This window comes from Pteropus medius, unplaced genomic scaffold (genome assembly GCF_902729225.1).
Source record: "Pteropus medius unplaced genomic scaffold, Ma_sr-lr_union100, whole genome shotgun sequence".
Classification (NCBI taxonomy): Eukaryota; Metazoa; Chordata; class Mammalia; order Chiroptera; family Pteropodidae; genus Pteropus; species Pteropus medius.
In genome coordinates this window covers 3,987,122-4,003,744 of record NW_024344374.1, presented here as the reverse complement: position 1 = coordinate 4,003,744, position 16,623 = coordinate 3,987,122, and the positions used below count along the sequence as shown (strand labels likewise).

The following is a 16,623-nucleotide window of genomic DNA, read 5'->3' as shown; positions in this document are numbered from 1 at the left end:
GTCTGTGTGTGTCTGTGTCTGTGTTTGCTTGTTTGGTTTTATTTTTTGCATCTCAGTATTATTCCCACTGCCTGTATAGTGTTCACTATTTGTTGAATGAATAAATGGCACATTCTCAGTAAGTTTTTGAATGGAAGAATGATTGAATTCATTGATCAACCATAGGATTTTCCTAAGTAATTCAAGAGTTTCAAGTGTAGTGACTGAAACAGCCTCCATTGGAGATGAAAAAATGATTGTCATCCTTTACCACTGACCCTATATCTCCTCTTGTCACAGGACATCAGCATTGCTTATGGGGAACACCTGATGCAGGAACGCCTCTATGAGCCAGGGGGGCTAGTGTTTGCCCGTTGTGGTGCCCACGAGAAAGCTCTCGATGCCTTTCTGGCTTGTGGCAGCTGGCAACAAGCTCTCTGTGTGGCAGCCCAGCTTCACTTGAGCAGAGACCAGCTGGCTGGCTTTGGCAGATCTCTGGCAGGTAAACACTATCATTTAGATTCTCCAAAATGAGAACTTCTCCAAAGGTTTTTCGTTTCTTTTTTTGGTTTATTTAGCAATTTTGCAAATAAATTTAGGGCAGCATACCATGAGACATTCTTATACTAATAAAAATTGATTTGGAATGGTTTACTAAGTAGAGCAAAGGTTAAAACTGCTGTGACAGGAATCTCAAAATATAATAGGGTAATAAAGAAATTAGTTTCTTTCTCACTCATATAAGGACTGACAAGTGTTTTCATTGTGTGGTTCTGCTGTCTCTTAGGTAGAGAGCTATAGCTGGATTAATCTCCACATCTGTATTCCATTCCTTGGGAAGGGGGAGAAGCCGTAATCATGGGAGAACACTTAACTTTTAAGTTAAAAATAACCTAGAAGTTATACCATCACTTCTTCTCCATCTCATTCAATAAACCTTACATTATGTGGTCATACCTAGTGTAACTGGCCATGTGCCTATCAGAAGGTAAAGATGAATTTTGGGGTGTGGCCATTCAGGTATAGACAATAGGTCATTGGAAACCATACTAGCAATTTTCAGAAATGAGGTAGAAGAGGCCAAATGTGTAAGCATTTGCACTTTGAAAGCAAAGGCAGGTTGGGTGTCTCAGGGTCTCAGGATCGCCTGGACCAGAGGCAAGGCTATGCCAGAGTCTGATTTCTTAGAGTGGAAGAAAGGTAAAGGACTGCCTGTGAAAAGAGGTGAGTAGGGGGCTGGCCCTTTCAGCCGAGCTCTGAAGTAAGTGTTTGACTGGTATATTTTCCCCTTACCATTTTAAGAATCTTATAAATATTAGTTGTTATTTATTAATCATTATTATGGTTGTTATTATCTCCAAGAAAAAAAGTAGTCCTGAAAAAGTTCCAGATAATACTCTATATAAAAGTCTTTGTGTATCCTCCTTAGTTATTTATACTATTCTTTTTTCCTTAGGATTATAAAAGTGTGTAAGATTATCACTTTTCTATTTCTGGCATTTTCTGGTTATTAGATCTGTAGTCTCTTCAGTAAACCTCAATTTCCAAGCTGAGCTCTTTTTACAAGTTTGAGAATTTTTCATTTTAGACCCTTTAGGTGTTCATTCTGGGTCTTTTGCTACTTCTACTTGCTACTTTAGAAACCTATGTTGTTGGTAATTTGTACCTTCTAGCTCTGTGATCTATGATCTGCTCTTGTATTTGCTCCTATGCCTTATGATAGAGTACACTTAGTGTTCCCAGATGTTTAGCAAAAATTGATGAGGCAGTGGTCAAAGATTTTTGAGAAATGTTATATGATGGAGTCACTCCATGTGCACATTAACTTAGTTAATTGATCTAAGCTAGCGAAAGAAAAAAAAGGTAGCTATTTTAGTAGTGGAGGTGACTGCCTATTTTTGTAAGTGATAAAATGGCCTGGAGTTGGCATGAGATGGGAGGCATGAATCTCCCAGCCCCTTAGTCAGCCTCTGGTTCTGTGTGCCCCTCATAGTGTGATTATCTAAATTGGGCTACCCTGAGTGTGATCCTAGTATCTAGACACTACATGACCCCAAACATAGCCAGTTTACCTCCATCTAGTGTTCAACCAAAGAAACAGCAGTCTCTTCTTATTAGAGGAAAAAATGGATTAGTGAGAGAGGACAGGTCAGTCTGCCCTATGCATGCCTTTGTAAGCGTTTTTCATGGCCAATTTTGACCGTACATGATTTTCACATCCTATGCTAAATTTATATTGTAACTGCCATTCAAGAAAGGACTCTATGATATTCCTGCCTCTTTCCCTCAAAGAAATTCACAAAGTACATAGTTTTATATATAATAAAGACATATTAATGAAACACCAGCAAAATAATCTGTTTAACTTTGTTTTACCCAGTGCCTCCGAAACTTATTTGATCCGAGAATGGTTTTTTGGTACTGCCTTTTATTAGCCTTTGGAATAGTGTTAGCAGTTTCAAAAATGCTGTTTTAAAGCAGTTCAATTTAAATGTATAATCTAGCTTAATCTCCAATATGTAGGAAATCATTTTTATATAAATATTACTACCAAACACCATTTCAACTTGCATCTTGGTAGTACTGTTTTTGGCAAGCCAACTATGGTCAAATGCTTATCATTACATTTGCAGGAAAGCTAGTGGAGCAGAGGAAGCACAGAGACGCGGCCACAGTTTTGGAACAGTACGCCCAGGTAAACTCAGTTCTTCCCTTCTAAAACTTCGCCAGTTAAGAAGCACGGACTTTCTCATTGTACCTTAGGGATCACGAAAATTAAAAGAACTATGGGTAGTTAGGAAGTCTAGAGATAATATTCCTGTGTTAGGAAGTCCAGAGATAATTTCCTTCCATCTTGCTGACTTGACTTGAAAATCTAAATTCAGTTTATCTCTATATAATTATAAGTTCTGTGAGGTAGAATACCAGAGTGTTCTACTATAATATATTCTAGTGATTTGGCCTTGGTGCAGAGTACTAAGTTAAATCTCAAGGAAGCTGTACTTTTTATGTTAACTCGCCAAAGCAGAAACAGTGAGAAATGACTAGTCTAAAACAAGGTGATTGGACTTTAGACACTTCTTTTGGCTTTTACTCTCATTCTCTGTTGGTAATAACTCTTTTTATCTCAGGTAGCTTGATGTGTTCCAGTTTTTCACATTATAAAGATAAATACTTATACCAGCTTTTGATAGAATATAGGATTTATTGTGAAAATAATAAAACTATACATTGACACTTGCTGCAGACTAACAGGACACATGTACACAGCTGCCACCAAGGATTACTGCCTTCTAGAATTCTGGCCTTTGATGAGACAGTGTTTTTCTAGTTGTTAACAAGTGGGCATATTTGCATAACATAATTGTGGTTTTAAAATCCTTTAGTGTCTTTCACATAATGAGGGTGAAAGAAAGAAAATAGCTAAAATTTGATATTAGTAGTTCCTTGAAAGTAAATATATTGGGTGATTGGCTGAAAACATCAATGAATAAAATATGCATAATGCAGCAGGAAAAGAGGAAGATCAAATATGAGATGGATTGACTTCATTAAAGAGGCCATAGGCCTGAGTCTACAGGAGCTGAGCAGGGCTGTTGAGGACAAGACACTGTGGACATCACTCATTTGTAGGGTTGCCAGGAGCCAGAGCTGAATCATCAGCACACAACAACACAAATAGAGGAAAAAAGTTGGAGTAGAAAGATGTAATATACCACCTAAGATGGTTAATTAAATGGGTAAGATGCCACCATCTTTTTCTCTTTGTAAATGAAGATTAATTCATATGTATTAAATGTATATATATAATTTATATATATTTAATTGGGGGTGTACTTTAAATACAATAAAATTTATCAATTTTAAATTAATAGTTGGATGAGCTTTTACAAATGTTTATAATTCTATAACCATTACAATCATGATATAGAACATTTCTGTCGCCCCCTCAAAAGTTCCCTAGTTCCCCTTTTGCAATCAGTCTTCTCCCTCCACTCCCAACCCCTATCAACCTCTGATCTGCTTTCTGTCATTACAATTTTGCTTTTTCTAGAATTTAATATAAATTGAACCATCTGGTATGTGGTCTTTTTCGTCTGGCTTCTTTCACTAACATAATGCTTTTGATTTCTAACATTTCTTTTGATTTTTAAAATTTGTGTCTCTCTGCTTATATTACCCATCTGTTCTTACATTTTGTCTACTTATTCCGTTAGAGTCATTAGCATATTAATCATACTTATTTTAAGTTCTTGGCCTCATAATTCCAACATCCCTGCCATGTCCGAGTCTGGTTCTCAGGCTTGCTGTTTAAACTGTTTTTGTATTTTCTGTATGCCTTGTAATTTTTTGTTGAAAACCTGATGTGATGTACTGAGTAAAAGGAAATTCAGTAAATAGGCCTTTAGTGATGTGATGATAAGGTGTAGGTGGAGAAGAAGCTTTCTATAGTCCTATGACTAGATCTCTATCTTTTAGTGAGCCTGTGCCCCTGGCCTGTGAACCTCACTGGTGTTTCTCGATTTTTCACCCCTACAAGGCTAGAGGGAGCTGGAGTTGGGTAGTTCCCTTCCCCTACTTAAGTTAGGCCCTGATAAAACCCACTTTGGTTAGCTCTGGAAAAATAGTTTCTTTTGAGAGCAAGTGTTGTTAGGAAGAACAGCATGCTCTGGGTGTATTTTAAAATGGTACTTTTCCCCTCCCCCTGCTGGAAACACAAGACTCTCCTCTGATACTTCACTGTGAGAACCTGGTAGGGCTCCTGGGGGTAAAAACTCACAGAATGTAGCAGCCTTCCTAAGTCTGAGCCCTCACAGGGTTTTTAACTCTTAGTGGTATCCGTGAGCCTCCAGCCCTTTGTCGATGACAGCTTGGATTTTTCCTACCCGCACTGCTGATTCTGGTAGAGATTTCTGTTTGTGGGTTTCTGGTCTGGTAAGTCATAGTCGTCTGTATCCACCTGACTGTCTCTCCATTTGGGAGCTGTGGCTTGCCCCGTGACCTCCGTTCTCTCACAGATCTAAGAAGAGTTGTTGATTTTCAGTTTTTTCAGCTTTTTACTCGTTGTTAGGATGGAGTAGCAACTTCCAAGTTCCTTATATGCCGAACCGGAAATTGGAAGTTGTGATGCTTTTGAAGTTATCCCTGTTGTAGCATGTATCAGTTTATTCCTTTTTATTGTGTTGAATAGTGTTCCAATGTAGGAATATATCACAATTAATGGGAAAAAAATAAAAAGCAAGTGTTGGCAAGGATGTGGGTAAATAGGAGCCCTTGTACCTTGCGGGTGGATTGTAAAATGGTGTAGCCACTGTAGAAAACAGTTTGGTGGTTCCTCAAAAACTTAAACATTAAGTCACTGTGTTACCTAGCAGTTTCATTCCTAAGTATATATGAAGAGAAATGGAAATATATGTCCACAAAGAAATTTGTATACAAAGGTTTATAGTAGCATTACTTATAATAGCCAAAAGGTAGAAACCACCCCAAATGTCTAGTAGTGACAGACAAATGGATAAATAAATTGTGAGATAAACACAACACATACACACAGAGGAATATTATTCAGTCATTAAAAGGAGCAAAAAACTAGTACATGCTACAACTGGATGAGCCTTGAAAACATTCTAAGTAAAATAAGCCAGATACAAAGGGACAAATATTGTATGATTCTACTTATATGCGATACCTAGAGTAGTCAGATTCATAGAGACAAGAAGTAGAATGGTGGTTGCCAGAGGCTGAGGGTATGGGAGCATGTGGAGTTATTATTTATCGGGTTTAGAGTTTTAGTTTTGGAAGATTAAAAAAAAGTTCTGGAGATGGATGGTGGTGATGGTTTCATAAATTTACTTCATGCCACTGAACTGTACACTAAAAGTAGTTAAAATAGTAAATTTTGTTATATATATTTTACTACAATAAAAAATAAATTGAGAAAAAAAAGGAACGAAAGAACTGGTACATGCTACAGCTTGGATGAATCTTTTTTAAAATTAATTAATTTAATCGAAGAAATTTAAATTTCCCCTTCCCCTCCCCCTTACCTTCTAGTAACCACTAGTTGGATGAATCTTGAAAATGTTGTGCTAAATGAAAGAAGCCATATACAAAAGGTCAACTAATGTTTGATTCCTTTTATATGACAGATCTAGACTAGACAAATCTAGCAAGATAGAAAGCAGATGAGAGGTTACCAGGGAATGAGGAGAGTGAGGGTCGGAGAGGGATTACTAAATGGGTATGGAGTGTTTTTATGGGCTGATAAAAATACTTTTGTGGTTACACAACATTGTGAATACAGTAAATATCAAATTGTACACTTTAAAATGATTAATTGTATGTGATTTTAACCTCAGTACCACATGCACACGCACACGCAGGTCAGACAAAACACATCCTGTTGTGTTCCTTTGTGGACCTGTACTATGGACCTGTTATTGTGGTGTAGGCTAGATAATCCATTGAGATGTGGGAAGAAAATTTTTATTTTTATTTAATCTTTCTAATTAAAACTTACTTAAAGTAGTACATATGTATTATAGATTGATGCTTGTACTCTTACCAGAGAAAATTTTTAATCATGTATCCCAATAAATAACTACTTAATGTACTTACAAAGCAAATAAAACAAAACACATTTTAAAAGGTAAACTATATAAGACAACTGACTTGGTTCTTCAAGTAGTCACTGTCATAAAAAAGGGGCCAAGGGGTATACATTAGATTAAAAGAGATATGAAAGACATAAGATACAAAATGCAATACATGGCCCTAGATTGGTACCTGATTTGGCTTAATCTACTAACTACTGAAAGCAAATACAATAAAAACACCTCATTTCTACCACTGAAGAGATTGCTGTTACTAGCATTTCCTTCTAGAGCCCGCTGAAGCTCACTTGCTCTGTCTGTCTCTCTCCACACACACATGTATTTTTAACTAAAATGAAATTATACTGGTTGTGCTATGCTGTTTGCAATTTGTGTTGTTTGGTTACGATCATCTTTCCATAATTACATATTTTATCTAATAATTAAAATTCAAGTTCCCTGAATGGTTCCAAAACTGATTATAGTAGATTAAGCCAAATTAGATACCAGTCTAGGGCCATGCATTTTGTGTCTTATATCTTCCACATCTCTTTTAATCTAATTTATACCCCTTCCCCCCTCTTTATGACAGTGACTACTTGAGGAAACCCAGCCAGTTGTCTTATACAGTTCATCTTTTAAAATGTGTTTTGTTTTATTTGCTTTATAAGTATATTAAGTAGTTATTTTTTGGGGTACATGATTAAAAATTTTCACTGGTAAAGGTACAAGCATCAAAAATGTTTGAAGACTAAAGGGTAGTTTATTGCACTCATTTTTCAGTTTTCTGCAGGTTTAAGTTTTTTGAAATAAAAAAATTAGAAAAAAAACTTTAAAAGAGCAAAAGAAACGTTTAGAAGATTACTCTTCTGGTGTACCATTTTTTCAAGTGTGGACTTATTAATTCAGGAGCCCACCTAAACCTGGCGAATCAAACTTGGTGGTGACATTGGGGAAATGGGTGTTTTAACAGACCTCTCTAGTGGTTTTGATGCTCAGGGACGTAGGGAAATGACACTTACATGTGATTTTTTTTTTTTTTTTTTTTTTTTTTTTTTTTTTTTTTTTTTTTAATATCCAGAGTCTGTACCTCTCCTTTGTCTTTTGGATCAATATTTATTGAGTATGTATTCTAGGCCAGGCTCAATGCTAAGAACTGGGACTAAGGGATAGGTAGAAAGGCAGATAGAGGCATATGACATACTTATGTCATTAACCTGTTATTTTCCTTGGTGTTCCTTTGTCAGGATTATGAAGAAGCTGTACTCTTGCTGTTGGAAGGAGCTGCCTGGGAAGAAGCTCTGAGACTGGTAAAAGAAGTTTAAAAATCCTGCCAGTGTTAGGTGCTAAGCAGAGCGAGAGTACAAGGGAGTCAGGGTCAGCTGGAGTCCCTTGTCTTCTGAAGGTAGTGAAATTAAGTAGTAGTTCAGGTACCCACTCTAAGGATAACCACTGTTTTTTAAAAACCATTTAAAAAATTTATTCTTGATGTTTGGAATTAGTCCTCTAAATGTGAAATATTATTGGTTTTTATTTAAATGAGTCAAATTTTCATTGGCTGCCTTATAGGAGGTTTGTGCCTTTGAAAAATATCCTGGTCACCTCTGAAAGTGATCCATTTCTTTCCAAGTATCTTAACTCTCCAGTGCCTTAAAGTTTTCCTACCTAAAATTATTGTATCTTTCCTTCTAGGTATACAAATACAACAGACTGGATATTATAGAAACCAACATAAAGCCTTCCATATTAGAAGGTGAGGATTACATTTTAGATAGAATTCCTCGTTTAGAAGTGTAGAGATGGGGAGGAGAGAGAGACAAGTGCTCCGTTATTACATCCTTTCTTCATGTGTTGTATGGAGTCACTCAAAATTCTCCAGCGGGTCTAGTATTTAGTTCTGACTAGGATTTTAAAACATGCCAAACTGTTAAGTGATAGATAGCACATAAAATTTTTGAACGTCAAAAACCTGTGATACAGTTAAGAATCTGTGTGTTTGGAAATAGTTGGTAAATGTGAAAGGAACTATATATTAGAAAATAGTATTGTATCAGTGCTCAGTTTTCTGCATTTAATAATTATATTGTGATTATATTAGATAATATTAAACCACCTTATTTTTAGGAGAGAGATACTGAAGTATTAAGGAGGGAGTGATCAACTTACTCTCAAAAGGTTCCACAAATAATAAATAATTGTGTGTGTGTACAGAGAGAGAAAGAAGCAGGAAGCCCAAAATTTGACAGAATGTTAACAATTGATAAATCTGCGTGAAAAGTTTACACCTGTACATTGAACTATTGCAACTTTTATGTAGGTTTGAAATTTTTTCAAAATGAACCACTTTTGCAAATGAAGTTGATGGTTCCTAACGAATAGATGAGTGTTATTAGTTCTAGAATACTCTGGTGGTCACTGTGACTCTTTACAAGCAAAGTATAAAAGGACATCAGTTTGACTTACAGAAATCTTTGGGAATCGGTTTGATTTTTAGCGCAGTCTGCTGTCTGATGTCTGGCCTTTCTGATATTAACATATTGACATTTTCACCATGCCTGCTCCCTCCCCCCCATCCTAATTAAAACTATGGGAAGGTTCTTTTTGTATCATTCACCTTAGGTACCCCTAACTTGATACTGAAAGTATGTTTCCCGACCCGACAACAGCATTAGCTGGCTCTTACTTGGATTTTCTCCACTATTAATAACCTAGAAAAATGCTGACAGTTCAAGTGCATAGGCTCGATACCCGTGTTTAGGAAGCATTTCAGTGGCTTTCCTATTTTTGTGAATAGCTTCCTGTGTACTCCTTTTATTTTCCAGTCCTTCTTTGAGTTAGGTATCAAATCTTCATTCAGTTGTAAGTTTAGTAGTTGAGAGTTATTCTAGGATGATGTTGATAAACTCTAAGATCTGGTTCATTTTCCTAAAATGATGTAGGTAATACTCAAGGAAAAATCTTGCTTGGAAAACCTAGTAACCTGTTTTTTGGTTAAATTCTAACTCCCTCACTCCTCCTGCTCTAGTTTTCTTTCTTTCTTAAACATTATGCTGAAATTATTTTCCATCTGCACCCCCAGCCCAGAAAAATTATATGGCATTTCTAGACTCTCAGACAGCCACATTCATTCGCCATAAAAAACGTTTGTTGGTGGTTCGCGAGCTCAAGGAGCAAGCACAGCAGGTGCATCTGGGTGAGTGTTGCATGAAGACCGCTGATGGTGGGGTGAGCGGGGCAGGCGTGGATGGTTCCATCACCCTTGGTCTTAGCTGCTCATTATGCCTCCTGCAGTGTGAGTGCGGTGTCATGAGGATGTCTGAGGCCTCAGTTCAAGCCCTTAGGGGCTGTGTGTGTCTGTTCGAGTGTGTCCAGAGGGCTTGGGAGCAGCACCAAGCAGGAATGGGAAGAGATCTGCCAAACCTCCCCTTGCACCCACCCAGAATGCCTGACTGCTGTGTTTTACAAACTGAGTCTCCCTGTTTCCAAAGGTTCCTTTGCTAAAAAAAAAAAAAAAAAAGAAAAGAAAAGACAAAAGAGGTTTAATGCTGGTGTACAGTAATAATAACTTTATTTAATATTATTTTATTTTGAGATCAACTTTGTGATAATTTTCATGCATCCTTAGATATGCCCCAGTTAGCTATAATCCACTTACCCCATTAATGATAAACCTACTTTAGCGAGGAGTTTTTATTACTCATCTGGTTCTTTTCTAGATGATGATGTATCCCGCGGTCAAGAGTCAGACCTCTTCTCTGAAACTAGCAGTGTCATGAGTGGCAGTGACATGAGTGGCAAATATTCTCATAGTAACTCCAGGATATCAGCGTATGTATCATGTTTATCTAGCACACTGACCATGCCAGAGTAAATGGAGAGAGTATAGGTAAATAGGTCGGTTTTCCACCAGAACAGTACAGATGGAAGGGAAAAACATTCTCCAGTGTTATGCGAGGGCTTTCCCAGCGTATCTAAGAAATTAGACTTGGCATTGAAATGTGTTCTGCTACATCTTCATGGCCTGTGTGTTTACACAGTGCCCATGAGAACCTTACACTGGATCCTCAATTTATAAAATACCTGACTCTTCATTTAACAAATATTAAGTAACTAATGTATAGGCACTGAAAAAATAAAAAGAATATGAAGAGAAAAGATTTCAGGTTTCTTCAATTCAAAATCAGAATTGGAAGAAGTCATAAGTTTAAGTCATCACACTTTTACTCAGTTTAGCAATTTGTCAGAAATATTTATTGAATATCTATATGCGAGTTGTAGTGAATGTTACCACAAGCTTTTAAGAAGATGAGGTAAAAGAGCTCTAGCCTTACTTAGGAGACAGAACAATGCAAGATTACATATTTAAACAGAATTATGCTCTAGGAAATCAGAATGGAGGTCTGTGAGGACATGGGAGGCAATCAGAAACTGCAGGAGAGGCAGCTAGAACTAGGCATTTAAGAGCTGGGGGTGAGAGAGTTGCAGACAAAACAAATGGCATATTAAAGACCTCCAAGGCAGGAAAGAATGAGATTCATATATATTTTGTTCAAATTCAATCTGATATGTCTGTATCTTATTATTTAAATTTCGTTGCCTCAATTTGTTTTTTATTACAAAATTTAAGTTGAATGTTGTTCTGTTCATTGTTCTAGCTTTTATTCTCAGATGTAACTTCATTTAACTCTGTATTTTAATAAAAACGTCAAGGCCAGACCTCACTTTTTAGGGTTTTCCTTATTACTTTCTGCCTGTAAGACTTGCTTCTCCCTATTTTATTTTTTGTATCACTTTAACACCTCGTCACCATTTCTCTCAAATTCAAATACCATCTGTAGACACTCTGGTTCTTCAGAAAGTTGGTGGCCAACAGGTATGTTAATTTTAATATGTGCAGCCCAAGGAGAACCCATTTTTAAAACATCTCTCATTTCTAACAGGCGATCATCTAAGAATCGCCGCAAAGCGGAGCGGAAAAAGCACAGCCTCAAAGAAGGGAGCCCGTTGGAGGATCTGGCCCTTTTGGAGGCATTGAATGAAGTAGTACAGGGCACTGAAAAATTGAAAGGTATATACGCAATACTGATGGATGATTCTTGCCCACAGAAAAATAGTAAATGCACAGCACAGACAGACAGAGTTCAGTAGATAATTAAGATACCATTTCTCCAACTTGAGGAAAGGCGAAAACCGTCAGCAGGAACCGTCATTTCAGGCAAATTCCTGGAACAGCCGGTAACCTAGAAGCCGCCTTTCGTTGGCATCCACATACCTGAGCTGTGAAAGCTTAGCACTGAAGCCAAGATAAAGGATTGTGGAGACACTGCTTCCTGCTTGGGCCCCAGTGTGTTTGTTTTCCCTTTTGTAGTAAATATGTTGAATTACTCCAGCATTTGGGAAGAAAGAAGAAAATGTGGGAGATGGCAATTATAGTGTGACATTAAATGTTTTTTGCTTGGGAAAGAAACTATGTTATGATTTTAGCAGTAGAGCTGAGGACACAACTTAACGTTCTCAAATTTCTTTTCTCCAGATGAAATACACCAGATTTTAAAGGTGCTCTTTCTCTTTGAGTTTGACGAGAAAGGAAGGGAGTTACAGAAGGCCTTTGAAGATACTCTGCAGCTAATGGAAAGGTCCCTTCCAGAAATTTGGACTCTCACCCACCAGCAGAATTCAGCTGCACCTGTAAGTTTCGTCAAAGACAGAATGTGCATTTTTTCACTATTTCACAAGTTATTACCCTCGCATACTCTCTCTTAAAAGCCGAAACAAAACTTTCTTGTTCTTACCTTAGGCTTATGTTTAGGCTGTCAATAAGATTTCGTATTTGACTGTACAGTGACTGGTACACTTTGGCCTAGGTTAAGTTTTCTCTTATATCTCCTTTATGAAACAGCTGTCATGGAGAAGATGGGAAAAGCAGATAGTTGCCCCTGGCCTTCTATGAGATCGCGTAGGGAGCGGGGAAGATAGGACCAGAATTAGCCTCTCACCTCCCTGTTCTGACTTCTAGGTGGGATCAGTGTTCTTTAAGCGAACCCCAGACAATTGCTTTTCTTTTTTGTTTTATGGAAAATTTGACTTGTCAATTCTGTGTTGTTATGATGAGCTTTTCCTCATTATTTTGAAGGCTGTTAGCATCCTATCAAGAATTATAATGTAAAAAAAAAAAGTTATAATGTATCATCATCTAGTTACTGTTTATACCTCTGCTCGGTCTCCCACAACTCAGGCCTACTGTTAAGAATTTTGATTTGGATTCAGAAAGGTGGATCTATCAGTCAGGGTTCGTTAAGGAAAACAAAACAGCTGCTGCTTTATCAGAGAGAATTTAATATATAGAACTGGTTAAACAATTGGAGAACTGAACGGTAAAAGGGGGACACAGAAACACTGAGATAATAACTGTGGGAAGCCACTGGTACCCTTAGCAGGCTGAGAGAACACAAGGAAGAGTATGGGATTATTTGAATTTAGAAGCTTGGAGGTGGGGCCCTCCTGAGCTGGTTCTTGACCCTCTGAGAAAAGGTGCCAGCCAGCTGGTGCCCATAATTTCTGAGGAGGTGTATTAAAATGGGTCTGAGTGTATAGAAATGAACAATAACTGGAATGAACAGCTGCCGCAGGGGTACAGAGCTACTGCTGAGTGAAAGGAAGCGAATGAAGGAGCAGGTTCCTTCTTCCTCCAGCCGTATGTTCTTTCCTGGTGTCTGCTGCTGGCAGAACATAACGGAGCCAGCTGCTCAAGAAGGAGTGTTTTCTCAGGCTTCCAGTGCCAGCATCATGAGCACCGCCCAGAAGGGTGGGTTTGGAGCTGAGAGGTAGTTGGTAATCAGCTCACTGGTTCAAAACACACATGTTTACTAGGCCTCCACTTCGTCAGTCATAAATGGGGTAGTACTTCCCCTGTACACTTCACTGGAGTGTTTCGAAGATTAGATAAGAAGAGGGATGTAAAAGCCTCTTACAAACCATAAAAATAAAAGCAATTAAGAATCAATACTCCCATAAATACTTGAATTTACTATGATAGGTATTTTCTAGAAAAATGGGATCATCTTCAAAACTGTGGTAATTTTGAAGCTAACAATTCACAACCCTCCATGCCCTTCTCTCCCCTCTTCTATTTAGATCATATTAACTTCTAAGTCACTAACTTACAAGTCTTTTAGGGAAAATGACCAGGAAATTTGCATTTTTGTTTTTGTTGATAAGGTATGGTAATGGCCTATGTGCAGAATACCGTGAGTCACGTGGAAGTGCTTTGAGCAGATGACATTGCTGCTGAGTGTGCACCAAGGGGCTGCATGCACTTCATTCTGCAGAACTGAGTGAAGGCAAAGCAGAGGGTCTGGCATGTGTGCACGGAGGCTTGTGCAAGCATGAAATTCCTTGTTTAACCTTGAATATGTGCACAGTTTTCTTTCTGTTCCGTGATATGCAAATATTTATTTTAATATAAAAATTCTCACAAATCTTTCAGTACAATTTGATACTCTCTGAACTCTGTAACCTCTTGTACTATTCCCTCTCCTCTCAAGCAAGGATCAGGCGTATATCGTTAGTTTTATTTTTTTTTTTTACCCCCATCATTACTTTGGTCTTCTGATACAAAGGAGATTTAGAGGTCTGAGTTGAGACTGGAGAAACTGACAAGTTAAAATCACATAGGAGAAGTGCTGTTTGATACCAGTGAAAATGATGGGCTGGTGGGGATCTGGCCTTGGTATTGCAGCCATCAGAAGTTTAAGGATAATCTTTGCTGAAACCGTCTACTTTCTACTTAGGTTCTGGGTCCCAATTCTACTGCAAATAGTATCATGGCCTCTTATCAACAACAGAAGACTTCAGTTCCTGTTCTTGGTTAGTATTTTTTTTTTCCCCTCTGAATGATACAGTGCTAAGTTGAAGGAATATCTTTTGCCTGTGTTGACAGGGTCAGTGATATAAGGCAAGATTTGGTATTGACTACAATTTTCCCTCAATTTTTAGCTACATCTTTACTCAGATCAGTTTAAAACTTCTAGTGTTGGGAACTCGAGTAGAGTGGGGAATCCAACGTGGTATTAAACATATAACTTTTTCTAAATTGTCGTGACATATACTTGTTAATACAGTGGCATATATTCTTCCATATAGGCACATCCTAGTTGAAGTTTGAGTTTAAACAGTCTAATTTATACATACATTTTAAAGATTCTTCTGAATCATCCTTTTGGGCTATTGGCAGGTATGCATTACATCTCAGGGACATTTTCATAATCCTTGCTTACCAGCTGGACCTTTTTAATCATCTTGAGAATTTACAGGAAGCAAATCCAAAGAATGTTAGCATTTTACCTGTATTTCTTATTTAATTATATCTAAAATGTTTTGTTTGACTGTTGTGGGGAGATGATTCTCAATTAGTTTATGTATCCCTCACATTTAAAGCCCTTAACGGCTTTCATTTGAAAGTTGGTAGAAACTTTTAACAATTCAACTTGGTGCCCGAATATTTGCCCTTCAGGTGGATCAATCAAGCGTCCTCAGCCTCTGTTAGTTATTGAAGTTAGCAATATGTTCTAAAATAATTGGCAGATTTAACTACTGTTATTTGCATTTTCTAGCATGTGACTGGCAATGTTCTAAAATTTTTTCATGTAAATGCTGTACTATAATAGCATTTTGATGACTTTGCAAGCAGCCTTTGGATGTTTAATTAAATTTAACTTTAACGACTTATGTTGCTGCCTGGAATAAACAACTAATTACCTTTCATCCAGCTAAGTTCATATATCTGAACAGTAACTACTATATCCCTAGCTCCCCTTCTTCCTGGAAGAAACAGCTTCCTGACAAGCTGGTTTTGGTATCAGTCCCAAAACATATACACTTATTTCTGAGATGCTAAAATTCTGTCTTAGACACAAGGCAGTTTGGTAATTTATACTGTGTCCAATCCAGTTATGATTTCTGCTCCATTTTCCTTGTTGCTGGCCTGTTACTGATCTTTAGGTCAAGTCCAGTTGCACCTTTCTCTGGGGAAATATGGATGACTTAATCAGAGAGCACTTCCATTTTCCAACTGAGCCATAAAGACCAGTATTTTGAGGCTCCTCATTATCTGAGTGTGTATTATCCACGTCCCTGTGGCTACAAGATTGTGTAGGGAAGGAGAAATTCTCATAATCCCCAAATAGGCAGGTGAACTACTCAAAAAATTAGTCCCACTCAAATATTCCTCATCCCCAAATAGGCAGGTGAACTACTCAAAAAATTAGTCCCACTCAAATATTCCTCAGTTGCCCCTCCTCAGCTAATAGTAATAGTTAAGTACACTTATACATCCCCGTAAGGGGGCATTTTCTCTGATTGTTCCATGTTTACGATGCAGTGCAGTATCATGCAGATCGATTGCAAGTCTTGCAAAAATATAAGATTTTATAAAATGGATTAAAAATGTTATCAGAGAAGTCCTTAAATCGTAAGTGAGTTGGACTTTTCCAATTGATAACAAAATAAGTGCTTCAAATGGAAATGATTTGACTATCGAAGGATAAAGAGTCCTTGGAAGAATTGATGAAGCCTTCAAAGTATTTTTTTAAAAATGACATTTTGGGCTTTCACATTTTGAAATGTGAAAGATGTCCTGCTGTCATACAGTTTGTCAGAATAATTACTTTTCTGCCAAAGGTCAATATTTGGTGTTTATTCTTAATTAAATCTAGGAATCAAATAAAGTTGTAGTTTTGCCTAATTTTTTAAATAAGTTAGAATATTTTTATAACTTTAAAAAAAGTTTAACCACAGCTTAAACTTTAAACTTATTCAAAGTTTAATCACTATTTAACATGAAATTATGAGCTTTGTTGACAATGAATTTGTTTAAGTAGCTTTTTCCAGTATCAATATTCTCAACTAAGGAAAACCTCCTGTGGTCTTTTTGCCTATGTAGTTTTTTGTTCGGAGGAGTGTAGAGCAGTAATTGTATGTGAGATTGTAAAACTGTTATGATTAGTAGAGAAAACCTGGATTGTACAGAAAAGTATGTCAAAGGAAATTAAAA

General features: G+C 37.2%; 1 protein-coding gene across 3 annotated transcripts in view; it reads left to right on the top strand.

The window, feature by feature from the left end:
- Window positions 1-16,623, top strand: part of ELP1 (elongator acetyltransferase complex subunit 1) — a 54,557-nt gene that overhangs the window by 34,621 nt on the left and 3,313 nt on the right. For all 3 annotated transcript variants that reach the window (XR_005654498.1, XM_039870654.1, XM_039870655.1), the window contains exons 28-36: window positions 280-481; window positions 2,613-2,674; window positions 7,820-7,882; window positions 8,265-8,325; window positions 9,652-9,765; window positions 10,289-10,400; window positions 11,513-11,640; window positions 12,106-12,260; window positions 14,363-14,438. Coding sequence is in view for 2 of the 3 variants with exons in the window: in XM_039870654.1 (XP_039726588.1) it covers window positions 280-481; window positions 2,613-2,674; window positions 7,820-7,882; window positions 8,265-8,325; window positions 9,652-9,765; window positions 10,289-10,400; window positions 11,513-11,640; window positions 12,106-12,260; window positions 14,363-14,438 (973 nt within the window). In the remaining variant the exon portion in view is untranslated. The remainder of the gene's footprint in view (window positions 1-279; window positions 482-2,612; window positions 2,675-7,819; window positions 7,883-8,264; window positions 8,326-9,651; window positions 9,766-10,288; window positions 10,401-11,512; window positions 11,641-12,105; window positions 12,261-14,362; window positions 14,439-16,623) is intronic.